The 17,979-nt window shown below is 45.1% G+C and overlaps 1 protein-coding gene across 1 annotated transcript in view; it reads left to right on the top strand.

Moving 5' to 3' along the window:
- Positions 1-17,979, top strand: part of LOC130298178 (oocyte zinc finger protein XlCOF7.1-like) — a 78,844-nt gene that overhangs the window by 34,337 nt on the left and 26,528 nt on the right. Inside the window, 1 exon segment of the mRNA XM_056551089.1 lies at positions 15,823-15,892. Within this exon segment, the coding sequence (XP_056407064.1) occupies positions 15,823-15,892 (70 nt within the window).

Raw genomic sequence — 17,979 nt, 5'->3', positions numbered from 1 at the left:
AGTCTCTCATCAGTTTTAAGGGGAGGCTCATCTTCCGCCAGTATATTCCCTCGAAGCAGGCGCGGTATGGTGTGAAGCTCTACAAACTTTGTGAGAGTACCTCAGGGTACACTCTCAAGATTAGAGTATATAAGGGACAGGATTCCCGTATTGAACCCCCAGAATGTCCCCCCCACTCTGGGAGTTAGCGGGAAGCTTGTGTGAGACCTTATGCACCCATTGCTGGATAAGGGTTATCACGTGCACGTGGACAACTTTTATACCAGCATCCCTCTCTTCACATCCCTCATCGCCAGATCCACGTCCGCTTGTGGGACCGTGCGGAAAAAACAGAGAGGCCTCCCTCTAAATTTTGTACAGACACCTATCCCCAAGGGTGAGTCCCGTGCACTTACCCCTGAAAACCTGTCACTGGTCACGTATAAGGATAAGAGGGATGTCCTTTTGCTGACCATAATTCATGGTAACGGCAGCTCACCTGTCCCTTTGCGAGGTACCACAACACCAGCCCTCAAGCCCGATTGTATTCTGGACTACAATTGTGATAGATGTATATGTGTGTATATATAAATTGTATATACAGTGGTCCCTCAACATACGATGGTAATTCGTTCCAAACAACCCATCGTTTGTCGAATCCATCGTATGTTGAGGGATCCGTGCAATGTAAAGTATAGGAAGCTGTACTTACCTGTCCCCGCCGCTCCGCACCAGGTCCTCACCGCTCCCGCTGCTGTTCCAGGGGCTCCCGATGCTGTCCCGCTGCTCCGGTGTCTTCTTCGCGATTGTCCGGTGTCTTGCGCATCTTTTGCAGGGTCCGGGCCTCGCTTTCTGGTGACGTTATTACGCTGCTGCGCCGGCGCGGCGTGCGTAGTGACGTAATAACGACGCCGGAAAGCAAGGCCCGGACCCTGGAGAAGATGCGCAAGACACCGGAGGATTGCGAAGTGGACCCGGAGCAGCGGGAATAAGTAAGTGAACCTGCCAGGGATGCTTAAACTGCTATCCGACAGCAGCTTAAGCATTTTGCGCTGTCGGATAGCAGTTAATGCGATGGCCCAGACATATAAAAGCATCGTATGTCGATGCTGACATCGACATGCGATGGCCTCTGAGAGGCCATCGTATGTCGATTTTATCATATGTCGGGGCCATCGTAGGTCGGGGGGTTACTGTACTGTATATGTAAAATGCCCATTTAGGATGAGGCCATGCTTCTGTTACTTGTCCACCTCTCCCCCATCTGCTCTCTCCCATCTTGCCCCCACCATCGTGTAGAGGAAGCTGCTGGCCACGAGGACAATGCTACTCCCACATCTGCTGTCTCCTGTCTCACCCCTCCCATCGTGTGGAGAATCAGAAGAAATAAGCCCGCCAAACTGTTCAGGAAAGGCATAGTAGGGGGGTGGGAACTTATGTTAATTACAAAGGAAATATAAGCTTGAACGATTTGAAATAAAGCTCAGTGACGAGCACACAGAACACAGAAGCATTTGAAACTGACAATGGCTCCGTTTGATTTACTTTGGTATACTTCGGTAAATAGATTCTGTATACGGATTTGGCCGGGAGTAAGATAGCTACAAGAACACTGATAAAATCCATGTGACAATCAGTATATGGGGGGGGGGGAGTTGATCTCTCTGATCAAGTCCTAAAGTCATAGAACTCCCTGCAGAAAACACGTGTATGGTACAAAAAAGTTGCGCTCTACATGGTACAGGTGGCCATGTATAAGTCTTTTGTACTGTCCCAGTACACTGGCAACACAGGGACATTCCTCCAGTTCTAAGAAGAAGTCAGGCGACCGGGAAAAGCAGGCCGGAGTTCCTGATGAACTGGAATATAGGCGCCAGGATCATCCCAGGCCAACACTTTCCAGGTGATGTACCCCACACTGGAAATAAGGGACAATCCCAGGAAAAATGCAGAGTGTGTCACAAGAGGGGGATACGGAAGGACAAGAGGGGGATACGGAAGGACAAGAGGGGGATACGGAAGGACAGGAGGGGGATACGGAAGGACAAGATGGGGATACGGAAGGACAAGAGGGGGGATACGGAAGGACAGGAGGGGGATACGGAAGGACAAGAGGGGGATACGGAAGGACAGGAGGGGGATACGGAAGGACAAGATGGGGATACGGAAGGACAAGAGGGGGGATACGGAAGGACAGGAGGGGGATACGGAAGGACAAGATGGGGATACGGAAGGACAAGAGGGGGATACGGAAGGACAGGAGGGGGATACGGAAGGACAAGAGGAGGATACGGAAGGACAAGAGAGGGATACGGAAGGACAAGAGGGGGATACGGAAGGACAAGAGGGGGATACGGAAGGACAAGAGGAGGATACGGAAGGACAAGAGGAGGATACGGAAGGACAAGAGGGGGATACGGAAGGACAAGAGGGGGATACAGAAGGACAAGAGGGGGATACGGAAGGACAGAAGGGGGATACGGAAGGACAAGACGGGGATACGGAAGGACTCCACCACTCAATGTGACACTTGCCCGATCATCCGGGCCTCTGCATTAAGGAATGCTTCAGGGAGTATCACACTTCCATGGAGCACTACATTTTCCCTTTTCATTTTAATTTTCCATAATTTGACCCAAATGTGCCAAGTCCAGAGAACATTCCAAATTTTAACCCCATAAACCACTAAATTGCCCATAAAAAAAAAATCTCATTAAAAAAAAAACTGATCAGACCTCTGGGGGTATTTTTTGCAAAAATGGGTCATGCGTCACCGAGTCACTAGCATTGGGGTCTTTTTTTTTTGTTGTTGCTTCAAATGTGCAGCACTCTCTCTCCACCTGAGCGGGGTGCAAATTTGAGGTAACAGAATAGGGACGGCCACACACATCACATTCCCAGAATGATGATTCAGAGCATAGGGTTTGGGGCGGGCATCATTTTTACTTTTGGCTATACTCTGGGTCATCATTCTGGGAATATAATTGGCACATCAGTAGTAAAATTATAATTTTCATTCCCCCCCCATAGTACACTTCATCCATTCCTGGAAAATAAATTTAGGGAACACCCGTCCAGTTCCCCCCTATACATCTTCCCCAGGGGGTGTATTGTCTGTAATGGGGTCACATGTGGGTGTTTCCTTTTTGTTATTTTCCTCTGAATATATGTAACCGTCAGCTACTGATATACCATAGGCCTCAAATGCAAACCTAGCTCTATGACTCTTGAGCCTCTATGACACCCACATATGGGGTATTTCCATACTCGGAAGCAATGGGGGTTACAACATTTAGGGGCATTTTCTCTTATTGCTCCTTGTGCAAATGAAAAATTTGGGGTAACACCAGCATTTTTGGAAAAAAAAACCTATTTTGTCATTTTACGGCCCACTATTCAAAACACCAGTGAAGTGTAAATACTCACTGTACCCCTTGTTACGTTCCCTGAGGGGTGTAGTTTCCAAAATGATGGCACTTAAAGAGGGGGTCCCACTGCTCTGGCTCCATGGTAGCTCTGTAAACGCTCAAGGCCCCTGACAAAATTCTCCATAAGCCGAATGGCGCTCCTGCTGTTCTGAGACCTGGTGTGCACCCGCTGATCTGCTAACATCCAAATATGAGGTATGTCCTTACTCCAAAGAAATCAAAGAAATGTATTTACAAATTGTGGGGGACATTTTTTCCTATTACCACTTGTGAAAAATTTGGGGTAACCCCAGCATTTTAGTGTAAAAAATCAAATTTTTCCTTTTCAAATTCCATTTTAATGAACATTTATCAAACACCTGTGGGTTGCTAAGGCTCACTGTACCCCTTGTTATGTGCCTTGAGGGGTGTAGTTTCCAAAATAGTATGCCATGTGTTTTTTTTTTTTTTTGCTGTTCTGGCTCCATAGGGGCTTCCTAAATGTGACATGCCCCCCAAAAACCATTTCAGCAAAACTGGCTCTTCAAAATCCCCTTGTCGCTCCTTCCCTTCTGAGCCCTCTACTGCGCCCGCCGAACACTTTACATAGACATATGAGGTATGTGCTTACTCGAGAGAAATTGGGTTACACATTTTAGGAAGATTTCTCTCCTTTTACCCCTTGTAAAAATTGAACAATTGGATCTACAAGAACATGCGAGTGTAAGAATAGAAGATTTAGAATTTTCTCCTTCACTTTGCTGCTATTCCTGTGAAACACCTAAAGGGTTAACACACTTTCTGAATGTCATTTTGAATACTTTGAGGGGTGCAGTTTTTATAACGGGGTCATTTGTTGGGTATTTCTAATATGAAGACCCTTCAAATCCACTTCAAACCTGAACTGGTGTCTGAAGAATTCTAATTTTGAAAATTTCATGAAAAATTGCTGCTGAACTTTGAAGCCTCTGATGTCGTCCAAAAGTAAAAACATCTCAATTTTATGATGGAAACATAAACTATACATAGGGGGAGATTTATCAAGAAATGTCTATGTTAGATCACATTTCCACCATTTTTTTGTCTATTCTTTGACTAGCGTTCCCCTTATTCATCAATAATGCGCAGTGTAATGATGGATAAGGTGCAGCTCTCCTGTCTAAACGCCTTTTCTAAAAAAAGAGTCAGACCAACAACCAGAGGCCTGGGTTCCAACGTACATGTACCTATAGGGGTACGCCACGGGGTGAGCGTTGGTATGCGAAAGTGCCGACAAATACTGGCCATGGACTGGCAATTACTTGTCAGCGCATAGCCGGGCAAACCTCCAGCTGTTGCAAAACTACAATTCTCAGCATGCAGTGACAGAAGGGCATGCTGAGACTTGTAGTTATGCAACAGCTGGAGGCTCACTACTATAACTTTCAGCATGCCCTTTGGCTGTCAATGCATGCTGGGGGTTGTAGTTATGAATCACCTGGGGCACACTGGTTGCAAAACAGAGTTTGTTACATAACTCAACCCATGTGCCTCCAGCTGTTGCAAAACTAAAACTCCCAGCATGCATGGTCTGTCAGTGCATGCTGGGAGTTATAGTTTTGCAACAGCTGGAGGCACATGGGTTGGGAGTTGGAAAACAGATGATGTTTCCCAGACAGTGTGCCTCCAGTTGTTGCAAAACTACAACTCCCAGCATGCCCAGACAGCCGAGGGGCATGCTGGGAGTTGTAGTTTTGCAACAACTGGAGGAGAACAGATTGGGGACCAGATTGGGGACATCTGCTGGGCCATGTTCTGGCTCCTGCGGCGTCCTGTGCACTGCGCAATGACGAGTGATGTCCTCAACGCGACGTCACCGTCAGTGCGCACAGTGACAGCTCAGGACACCGCTGGAGCCAGAAGTAGCGCGGACCCCGGGAACAGGTAATTATAAAACCCGGGATGGGGGAGGCAATGGGGCAGCGGCGGCGGTTGGACTTGGGAGGACCCCAGGACAGGCAGGGGGAGAGAATCGGGCGGCGTCGGCGGTCTCTGGCCCCACTAAAGCCCCTGCAGTTCATTGATTTAAAGCGCCAGCTTTAAATCATTGATCTGCAGCGGCTTCTGAGGGGGGAGGGGGGAGAAATAGCCTAAAACTTATACCAGAATATCGGTATAAGTTATCGGCCATCGGGCTGGTAACAGCGGCACCTCTGTCAGTTAACCCGTGCGATGTCGCGCATCGCGGGGTTAACTGAATGCTGTCTATAGACAGCAGAATGCGTGAAGGACCTGCGCAATTCACCATCTATAGACGGGATTCTGTGGGAAGGGGTTAAAGGTTGAATTGTGGAAGGTAGAAGTGATTCTCACACCTACTGGTAAGTGGTCTAGCTTTGCGCCTAAAAATTTACCTTTACGCACAAAATAGCGACTTTTGACATAAGTCGCAAATGATAAATACGTGACCACTGCAGGGTCAGAAAGAAAAAGTTCTACGGGTCGGCAAAAAGAGTAAAACTGTCTATATCAAAAGGCGCAGAAAAGTCTCAAAATATGCTGCTTGTGCCTGAATTGCGCCAAAACATAGACAAAAACATGCTCTAAAAGCCATGATAAATCTCCCCCTATGTCTCATCTCTAAACATGTCACTTTTCAGATCCAAGTCATTATATAGTCATTTTACCCCATGTTTATCTACTAAGGGAGTATGAAAAGCTTCTAATACCTTGTTACCTAATCCTGGACTCCCTGATTGCTGTAAGAAGTAGAGAAAGGGAGGAAGGCGCCTCATGTGCGGGATCAGTAGATCTTGTTGGTGGGGGTAGGGGACGGTAATTCCCAAGCCGCTTACCAAAGTTGGTTGTGCGCCCACACACAACAAGGTAAAGTGCAGAAGAAGTAAAGAAGAAGGTCCACTGCAGCCCTCCTGGGTAAGAGTAAAATCAAAACCGAAAGACCAGGGAGTCAGGAGTTTGTCTGGCGCAGAGAGGAACCATCAGGCAGCCAAGTAAAATCAATGGATTTATTAGATGCAACGCGTTTCGCTGCGCATGCGCAGCGAAACGCGTTGCATCTAATAAATCCATTGATTTTACTTGGCTGCCTGATGGTTCCTCTCTGCGCCAGACAAACTCCTGACTCCCTGGTCTTTCGGTTTTGATTTTGCTGTAAGAAGTGGGAACAGGATTTAGATAAGACTTTTAGTGAGGAACAATGGATTCACGTCTTTACACTGAGCTAAAAAATGTCACATAATGGCCCCGAGGCGGGACATCGCTGCGGCCGGTGATAGGCTGAAGCTCCGTGTGACGTGCCGGGCTAACAGGAAGTAAGAAGAATACAGCCCGGGGACCGAACACCTGTACCGGAGTGTACCGGAGCACCAGGGGCGCGTTGGCAGGTAAGAGAAAGTGCGTTTTCTTTTATTTTGCAGCCCGGACGGGATAAAAGGAAAAAAGTGCGCGCCGGAGTACTCCTTTAAATATGAGAAACATTGTTAGAATTTTGAGCAACTTCTTGAAGAGGTAAACTTTATTACTTTGTATTTGTTATGCAATTGTTTATGTAAAAGAATAAATAAAGAACCTTTTTCCTTCCAATCCACGACATATATGGGAATTTACGAGCGTGTAACTGGGTCTTCAATCCGTGTAATAATGGCGCAAAGTGTGAAGTAAAGAGATCTTGTACCAGATGTGATCAGATCTCTAGGGATTTTATACCCCGGGGAGGACAAAGAAAAGGAAAAGAATTACACCGATGTTTACTGAACCCGGGGGACGCTGACATATTGACGACTTCTCATATAGAAAAATGGATTTTATGATCTGAGACCGAAAATAGACGTCAAGACGGGAAACGCTGGTCTAGGGTTTGTGATAAATAAAAGTATCTGCAGCGTCTTATGTTCAGAAGAGACGATCTTCAAGGGAGACGCGCGGATCCTGTCTGATGCCTTGAATTAAAGTCTCTATAATCATAATGAGAAGGGGGCGGGGACAACACTGACGCGTTACATTCCCTATATACAACGTCAGGGACAATATTACATTTATTATAAGTCCAGTGTGCGGAGATGAATATAAGAATAATAAATCATATAATATAGAGAACTTCTTAAAAATTGATAACAAGTTTGGAGATGAAGCATATATTATATAAATATATATAAGTATGTATGTGTCAACTATCCTATGTACATGGTTAATATATAGATGTGTTATCTGCATCAATTATTCCTCTGAATTGACTTCTCCCCTGTGTGAGTTCTTTTCTTTGATGCTGATGAAGACTTGACTTCTGTGTAAAACATTTCCCACATTTTGAACATGAAAATGGCTTCTCTCCTGTGTGAGTTATTTGATGTACAACAAGATGTGGTTTCTGAGTAAAACATTTCCCACATTTTGAACATGAAAATGGCTTCTTCCCTGTGTGAGTTCTTTGATGTTTAACAAGATCTGATTTCTGAGCAAAACATTTTCCACATTCTAAACATGAAAATGGCTTCTCTCCTGTATGAGTTCTTTGATGTTTAACAAAACTTGATTGAAAAGTAAAACATTTCCCACATTCTGAACATGAAAAGGGCTTCTCTCCTGTGTGAGTTCTTTTATGTACAACAAGAATTGATTTCTGATTAAAACATTTCCCACATTCTGAACATGAAAATGGCTTCTCTCCTGTGTGAGTTCTTTGATGTGTAACAAGACCTGATTTAAAACTAAAACATTTCCCACATTCTGAGCATGAATATGGTTTCTTTCCTGTATGAGCTCGTTTAGGTCCAACACCCCTTCTGTGACCGTTTTTTTGCTGAACATCCTGTGATGACTGAGAAGACAGGACCTGTATATAAGGATGAGATGACAGATCTTGGCTGTGAAGGGCTGAGGGTGTATCTGGGATAATGGAATGTTCTTCATATGTATCTTGTGTGATATCATCATCTGCTTTATAATCTGAAGATATAAGATTCTCCTCTGATCTCCTGGTACAAGAATCTGCAGAGAATAATACAGATTTTATTATCAGTATTAAAGGGGTTCTCCACCATAAGGTTATTTAGTACGTACCTGGCAGGCAGTAATGGACATGCTTAGGAAGGATCTGCGCTTGTCTTGGGGCTAAATGGGTATGTTGTGAGATTACCATAACACTGTGGCTTTTTGTGAACTGGTATTTCCTGTTTGAGTTTCCTTCTTTGCCTACAAATCCCATAATTCCATTTTCCTCCCTCCCACACATCACCCACCCCACCCATTGAAACATAAATGAGCTGCATCCATTCCAAAGGCCTGTGGTTTTCAATCAGGGTGCCTCCAGCTGTTGCATTAGTTGTAGATTGATCTCTCTCCCACCAAGCGATCGCTCCACCCATTGAAGCATACAGGCTCCCTGTCATCAGCTAACTAGTGATGTCAGGTCTCGGCCGCATTGCAACCTGGGAAAAATCTGAGACAACAGTCATTTTGTATGCTGGTGAAAATAAATATTGGGGAGAAAATCACAGAAGAATTGTGAGAAAACCGTCACACACAGGTACAGACACTATATTATGGACTACACTAACTTTACAGCCCCTGTAGCATAGGAAAAAAAATCCTGGAATACCCCTTTAACCCCTTAACAACCCAGGAAATTGTGTTTTCATTTTTTCCTCCGCTCCTCATAGCCATAACTCTCTTATTTTCCCATATACACTGCATTTTAGAGCTTGTTTTCTGTGGGACGGATCTTACATTGTATTAAATGTGCATTAAAATATAAGTCCGGTCCATATAATCACAGCGATATCTAATTTGCATAGTTTTCGTTACACTTTACTACTTTTTTTAAACAATGACAACAAAAAGCAAACAGTGTAAGTACAGACCATGGAAGTCTATGACAAAATCCCATTCAGCACAGCATGATGTATACAGAGTGAGGACAGCTGCATAACACAGTCACTGACTACAGACACAATACAACCTAAACCGGGAACCTTAAAGGGGTACTCCACCCACAGACATCTTATCTACTATCCAAAGGATAAAATGTCTGATCATGGGGGAAGAAAGGAAGGAGAAAGACAGAAGAGGAAAGGGTTAAAAGGAAGAGACAAGAGTGCGGAGGACAGAAAAGAGGTGAAAGCCGAGGGAGAACCACCCCGGCCCCCCCCCCCCCCCATACCTTATGGAACTTATCAGGGCACTTTCTTATTCAAGGTGAGGGTTTTTTTGAAAAATATTGCAGTATTGAGGCAAAACTTTATCTATATTTACAATTTAGTTGTTTTCTGTAGATTTTAAGTCTTCAGATTCGTTCACACGTTTCCATGGTTACATGGTTTTTCTGCAATTTGCGCAACTATGGCAATAGCCAAATTTGGAAAATCATGGCAAATATACAATGTATGGACACAGCCTTAGGGAAGGTGTATAACTACCATATATCCTGATCCCATAGAGATAACAGCAGCAGTATATAGATAGAGCTGGAGAGGAGGCATATATCTACTATATATCCTGATCCCATAGAGATAACAGCAGTATACAGATACAGCTGGAGGAGAGGTGTATAACTGCTATGTATCCTGATCCCATAGAGATAACAGCAGCAGTATATAGATAGAGCTGGAGAGGAGGCATATATCTACTATATATCCTGATCCCATAGAGATAACAGCAGCAGTATACAGATAGAGCTGGAGAGGAGGCATATATCTACTATATATCCTGATCCCACAGAGATAGCAGCAGCAGTATACAGATAGAGCTGGAGGGGGAGGTGTATAACTACCATATATCCTGATCCCATAGAGATAACAGCAGCAGTATATAGATAGAGCTGGAGAGGAGGCATATATCTACTATATATCCTGATCCCATAGAGATAACAGCAGCAGTATACAGATAGAGCTGGAGGAGAGGTGTATAACTGCTATGTATCCTGATCCCATGGATATAGCAGCAGTATACATATAGAGCTGGAGGGGAGGTGTATAGCTACTATATATCCCGATCCCATAGAGATAGCAGCAGCAGTATACAGATAAAGCTGGAGGGGAGGTATATAACTACTTTATATCCTGATAACATAGAGATAGCAGCAGTAGTATACAGACTGAGCTGGAGGGGAGGTGTATAACTACTATATATCCTGATCCCATAGAGATAGCAGCAGTATACAGAGCACTGTTTCAGACAGAAAAGAAATTCAAAATGAAAAGAACTTCCTCTGTAGCATACAGAGGCCGATAAGTGCTGGAAGGATTAAGATTTTTAAATAGAAGTAATTTACAAATCTGTTAAACTTTTTGGCACCAGTTGATTTAAAAAAAATAGTTTTCCACCGGAGTACCCCTTTAAGCATGAAAGACACAGAGAAAGGCAGGAGTGCGTACATCTGTAGCTGGAACCCAGGACCGTTCCTCTGCTCCATAGCCTTTCCAGAGGATTAGATACTGGAGGCCGCCCCTGGACATATGGGAGTCAAGGATACTGCAGTCCTCATAATCCCACCCCGGCAAGGTGTAGTGAGGTGTAGTGATTGCATAACAACAACTTTAACCCCTTAAGGACGCAGGACGTACTCAAACGGCCCCTTTTCCGAGTCCTTAAGGACTCAGGATGTTTGAGTACGTCCTGTCCATTCCCGGCCCCCCCACCGCTGCTGAAATCGTTCAGCAGGCATCCCGGCATATCGCCCAGGGGGGTCATTATGTCCCCCCATGTCGGCGATGGCCGCAGATCGCTGGACAATTCAGTCCAGCGATCTGCGGCGGATTCCGGGTCAATCGGCTCTCCAGTGACCCGATGACCCGGAATTACTGGCTGATCGGGGCCATAGCCAGCAGGGGTGAGGTGGCACTGGTGCAACCTCACGATCGCCCTGATTCGTCCGCCGGTTTCCCGGCCGACCAATCAGGGCGCCTGCTGCGGGTGTCACTCCCGCAACCCGCTCCGCCCCTCTTCCAGAGGATGTGAGCGGGTGCGGGACGTGCACACCGGGAGCTGGGGACCCCGATCCCCGGCGTGAATGCTGGGATCGGGGCCCCAGGAGCAGCAGCGACGACGAGAAACTGACCTGATGCGGCTGGATAGTTGAAGGTGAGTGACAGCCTCCTGCTGTTGCTTAGCAACAGCTCCCAGCATGCAAAAAGGGCATGCTGGGAGCTGTAGTTATGCAACAGCAGGAGGCAGACCACCACAACTCCCAGCATGCCCTTATGGGCATGCTGGGACTTATAGTTTTGCAACAGCTGGAGGCACATTTTTTCTATGGAAAAGTGTACCTTCAGCTGTTGTGTAACTACAACTCCCAGCTTGCACAAACAGCTAAAGTGCATGCTGGGAGTTGTAGTGGTGCATCTGGTGGTTGCATAACTACAACTCCCAGCATGCCCGTTGACTGTCGGTGACTGCTGAAAGTTGTAGTTTTGCAACAGCTGAAGGCACACTGAGTTAAGTAGCAAACCAGTGTGTCTCCAGCTGTTACATAACTACAATCCCCAGCATCCCCAGCCAAAGTAGTATGCCTCCAGCTGTTGCATAACTACAAGACCCAGCATGCCCTTCCGCTGTCCGTACATGCTGGGGGTTGTAGCTTTTGCAACAGCTGAAGGCACACTGGTTGCAAAACACTGAGTTTGTTACCAAACTCGGTGTTTCACAACCAGTGTGCCTCCAGCTGTTGCAAAACTACAACTCCCAACATGCACTGATAGACCGTACATGCTGGGAGTTGTAGTTTTGCAACAGCTGGATGTTCCCCCACCTCCCCAATGTGAACGTACAGGGTACACTCACATGGGCAGAGGTTAACAGTAAGTATCCGGCTGCAAGTTTGAGCTGTGGCAAATTTTCTGCCGCAGCTCAAACTGCCAGCGCGAAACTACTGTGAACCCCCGCCCGTGTGACTGTACCCTAAAAACACTACACTACACTAACACACAATAAAATAAAAAGTAAAAAAACACTACATATACACACACCCCTACACAGCCCCCCTCCCCAACAAAAATGAAAAACGTCTGGTACGTCACTGTTTCCAAAACGGAGCCTCCAGCTGTTGCAAAACAACTACTCCCAGTATTACCAGACAGCCACTGACTGTCCAGGCATGCTGGGAGTTTTACAACAGCTGGAGGCCCCCTGTTTGGGAATCACTGGCGTAGAATACCCCTATATCCACCCCTATGCAATCCCTAATTTAGGCCTCAAATGCCCTGTCGTATTTCAAGGCAACAGTTTAGGGTCACATATGGGGTATCGCCGTACTCGGGAGAAATAGTGTTACAAATTTTGGGGGGTATTTTCTGCTTTTACCCTTTTTAAAAATGTAAATTTTTGGGGAAAAGAAGCATTTTAGGTAAAAAAACATTTTTTTTTTTTTTACATATGCAAAAGTCGTGAAACACCTGTGGGGTATTAAGGTTCACTTAACCCCTTGTTACGTTCCCCGAGGGGTCTAGTTTCTAAAATGGTATGCCATGTGGTTTTTTTTTTTGCTGTTCTGGCACCATAGGGGCTTCCTAAATGCGGCATGCCCCCAGAGCAAAATTTGCTTTCAAAAAGCCAAATGGGTATTTTCTGCTATTACCCTTTTTAAAAATGTAAAACTTTTAGGAAACCAACATTTTAGGGAATTTTTATATATATATATATTTTTTTTACATATGCAAAAGTCGTGAATCACCTGTGGGGTATTAAGGTTCACTTTACCCCTTGTTATGTTCCCCGAGAGGGGTCTAGTTTCCAAAATGGTATGCCATGTGGGTTTTTTGCTGTTCTGGCACCATAGGGGCTTCCTAAAGGTGACATGCCCCCAAAAAAACATTTTTCGCTCCTTCCCTTCTGAGCCCTCTACTGCGCCCGCCGAACACTTTACATAGACATATGAGGTATGTGCTTACTCGAGAGAAATTGGGTTTCAAATACAAGTAAAAATTTTCTCCTTTTTCCCCTTGCAAAAATTCAAAAATTGGGTCTACAAGAACACGCGAGTGTAAAAAATTAAGATTTTGAATTTTCTCCTTCACTTTGCTGCTATTCCCGTGAAACACCTAAAGGGTTAAAACGCTGACTGAATGTCATTTTGAATACTTTGTGGGGTGCAGTTTTTATAATGGGGTCATTTGTGGGGTATTTCTGAACTGGTCCCTGAAAAAAAGTGAGTTTCAAAATTTTGTGAAAAATTGGAAAATTGCTGCTGAACTTTGAAGCCTCTGGTGTCTTCCAAAAGTAAAAACGTCAATTTTATGATGCAAATATAAAGTAGACATCAAAAATATTTGGAATATCCATTTTCCTTACAAGCAGAGAGCTTCAAAGTTAGAAAAATGATAAATTTTCAAATTTTTCATCAAATTTTGAGATTTTTCACCAAGAAAGGATGCAAGTTACCACACAATTTTACCACTAACATAAAGTAGAATATGTAACGAAAAAACAATCTCGGAATCAGAATGATAACTAAAAGCATCAGAGTTATTAATGTTTAAAGTGACAGTGGTCAGAATTGCAAAAAATGGCCGAGTCCTTAAGGTGAAAAAGGGAACAGTCCTTAAGGGGTTAAGAATGAAATGTGGATGACCTTGGAAGTCTGTATGGAGGGCACGAGGTTAAGTTCATAGGCAACATTCCAGGAATAAAAAAACAGGCCTTTTTTTTTTTCAAAGACCTCTCCCTGTCTGTCTCCAGGTTGGGTGTGGTTCTGCAGCTCAGTTCCATTGAAGTGAATGGAGACAAGTTGTAAAACCACATCCAAAGTGGAGACAAACAGGGCGCGGTCTTTGAAAGAAAAAAAAAGGCCTGTTTTTTTATTCCTGGAATTCCCTTTAACCTGTCAAAGTACGTGGTCGGGCCCAATATACAGGGGAGCCATTTTTATGGTAGAAGTGCAGGGAATCTTGTTTTGGGTGGACAACCATACCCTCTCCCGGACCTTCAAGGAGGGGGTCATTAATTGTCTTACAGTTATTCTGGAGCTTCCGCTACATGGACCTCTAGAGCGATCCTTGGAATAATACCCATGTGGACTGGGGTTACTGGAGATGGTTTTCTAATGCCGGAACGTTTACTGGTGGAGAATTCAGAGTAATAAGGAGGGTTCTAAACTGTAGTCAGAAACGGAATCACACTCGAGGATGAATTCACGGCGTTGTTACAGGCAAACTCCGCCCAAGGGTAACCGGTCCGATATATAGAAGAGCAGAAATTACTCCAAGACCTGATGAAAACGTTCCATGGTAACATTAGATTGTGGGTTGTGGGGCGAGGAGAAGAAAAGCTTGATACCCATTTAGTACAAAAACTCAGTAGGAGGAGCGGCTCTAATCCAATACTGAACAATTAGTTTTCTGGCCAATCCCAGAGGGCTCCGCTCCACATCCTAGAAGACCCAACAGGCAAGTTATAGGCTCCAATAGATAAACCCGTACACTGTATGAATGAGCAGTATCAGGAACTTACAGAGGAGATTCCCAAACCATATGGAACAAGTGGGCAGCCAGATAGCCGCACCTCGTCTGCCCGACCTATTTTTTTATTAATCCCAGAGAAAAAACCTACAAAAAACTACAGCTCATGGCGCAAACAATAAACCCTAATACAGATCCGTAGGTGGAAAAATCTAAAAGTTATAGAGGTCAGAACAGGAGCAGAGCTTAGAGCGGTGAGAATGGGGCCCCCAACAGGCAGGTGACAGTACTACATATAGGGCTAGAATACAGTCAGCAGGTATGACTGGTATGAGACAGGGCATCAGCTTTAGGTTATGTTCACACCGCAGAATTCTGCAGGAATATTCCACACGGACACTAAGCTGCAGCAGAGTCCGCTTGATTTCCATAAGATTTTAGTATATGTGCTGTCGAGGCGACTTCTATAAGATTCTGCTGCACTGTGCACACGACGGAATGTCCAGATTAGACTTGTTTATTCTTTCTGCAGATTCCGCTCAGAAATGAGACGACCATCGGATCCTTCAAATCTGCGGAATGTCGCCCGTGTTTTCTGGGTGTTCATTCCGCACATTTTCAGCCATTTGAACCCGGCCTTAGTGTTCTTAGTGCCAAGAAGAAAGGAGACACATAATAAAATGGGGAGAAGAAGAAGAGAGCCCACCTAGCCTGTCCTAGAGATAAACATTTGGCCGCAGGGAGGTAAATGAAGTGTTTGTGATCCATAAGAATTAGAATAGGTCCGGTAGTACCCACAGACAAGTGCGGCCACTCCTTGAGGGACAAATGATGGCCACTGAGGAACGTTTCCTGGTAATAAAGCTATAAGGATAAAATGGTCTCTCTGGGGTAGGAAGGTGAGACACCTATTCTGTCTCAGACGCATCGTATGAATAGGAAAGCTGGGTTGTGGTGACCCAGGATGGGAGCTGTGGTGACGGCAGCTTTTAGGGTGGAAAACGTTTGTGACCTTCGTGGAATTCACATTTCTCCAGTTTGTAATACAGAACAATCTCTCACAACGTAGCAATGCAGCTAAAGATTACAGCGCCGGAACTCTGCATATACTACACGGATGTGAGTAAGTGACCCCTCTTTGTAAAGCTGTTTACCCCACTATAACCCCGTATATTGGCTTTAGTGTGGAGAACAAGGGGTCAGATTCTCTATAAGTTACTTTGGATAAGACTGTAATGTGATTGTGGCCCCACAGTGCTCTCTGCTGACACCTCTGTCCAGGTCAGGAACTGTCCACAGCAGAAGCAAATCCTCATAGCGAACCTCTCCTGCTCTGACCAGTTTCTGACATGAACAGAGGTGTCAGCAGAGAGCAGTGTGGTCAGACTGGAAAGAACTACACAACTCCCTCTGGAGCATACAGCAGCTGATAAGTACTGGAATGATTAAGATTTTTAAATATAAGTAATGTACAATACTGAATAAATTTCGAGAACCAGTAGATTAAAATAATTAATTTCCATCGGAGAACCCCTTTAAACAAAATTCCATATAAAATTATTAGTCAGTGACTGAGCAGAATCTGTGACTTTTACTACTCACCTGGGCAGTTCCCTGTAGGAATTTCCTTCTCATTCTGCTCATCACTGCTCAAATCTGTCTCTTCTTCTTCTTCATTTATGTCTGTAGCATTAATATAGATCAGATCTTTCCCTGTAGGAATGTCCTCCTTATACTGCTCATCACCGCTCACGTCTGTCTCTTCTTCCTTTATGTCTGTAGCATTAATATAGATCAGATCTTTCCCTGTAGAAATGTTCTCCTTATACTGCTCATCACTGCTCACATCTGTCTCTGAAGCATTAATATTGTTCAGATCTTCTCCCTGACTCATAAAATGTGGAAGAAATATAGTAAAAGTCATCAGACAGTAAGAGAAGTCACGTGGGATGTTATAGATGAGCAGGAGATGAGGAGTCATGGAGGGTGAGGGGACTGACCACAAGAGCTTCACAGCCCTTCTACAGATCATAGGGAATATCTCCATCTACCTGATCATCCTGTGGAAGAAGAGGACGGGGACACCTCTCTGGTGCTGATCTCTTACTGGGTCTGACTGTAGGGAACACATACAGAGACTGAATTCATTCTTTACATACAAATAATGAGAGGACGTGTGTATATAGTCATGTCTATTACCTGGTGATGTGAGGGGCTGCTGATCCTCCATCATCACCTGATCCTTGTACTGATCCTTGTGTCCTTCTACATACTCCCACTCCTCCATGGAGAAATAGACCGCCACGTCCTGACACCTTATAGGAACCTGACACATAATGATACAGTCATCACCCCGACCCCTCCAGTGGTGTTACTGTATAATGTCCCAGCATTCCCAGCAGTGTCACCTCTCCAGTCATCACCAGACCCCTCCATTACTGTATAATGTCCCAGCATTCCCAGCAGTGTCACCTCTCCAGTCATCACCAGACCCCTCCATTACTGTATAATGTCCCAGCAGTGTCACCTCTCCAGTCATCACCAGACCCCTCCATTACTGTATAATGTCCCAGCAGTGTCACCTCTCCAGTCATCACCAGACCCCTCCATTACTGTATAATGTCCCAGCAGTGTCACCTCTCCAGTCATCACCAGACCCCTCCATTACTGTATAATGTCCCAACAGTGTCACCTCTCCAGTCATCACCAGACCCCTCCATTACTGTATAATGTCCCAGCAGGGTCACCTCTCCAGTCATCACCAGACCCCTCCATTACTGTATAATGTCCCAGCAGTCACCTCTCCAGTCATCATCAGACCCCTCCATTACTGTATAATGTCCCAGCAGTGTCACCTCTCCAGTCATCACCAGACCCCTCCATTACTGTATAATGTCCCAGCAGTGTCACCTCTCCAGTCATCACCAGACCCCTCCATTACTGTATAATGTCCCAGCAGTGTCACCTCTCCAGTCATCACCAGACCCCTCCATTACTGTATAATGTCCCAGCAGTGTCACCTCTCCAGTCATCACCAGACCCCTCCATTACTGTATAATGTCCCAGCAGTGTCATCTCTCCAGTCATCACCAGACCCCTCCATTACTGTATAATGTCCCAGCAGTGTCACCTCTCCAGTCATCACCAGACCCCTCCATTACTGTATAATGTCCCAGCAGTGTCACTTCTCCAGTCATCACCAGACC

Source organism: Hyla sarda, assembly GCF_029499605.1.
Source record: "Hyla sarda isolate aHylSar1 chromosome 1 unlocalized genomic scaffold, aHylSar1.hap1 SUPER_1_unloc_3, whole genome shotgun sequence".
In the NCBI taxonomy this organism is placed as follows: domain Eukaryota; kingdom Metazoa; phylum Chordata; class Amphibia; order Anura; family Hylidae; genus Hyla; species Hyla sarda.
This window is presented reverse-complemented; position numbering and strand designations above follow the sequence as displayed.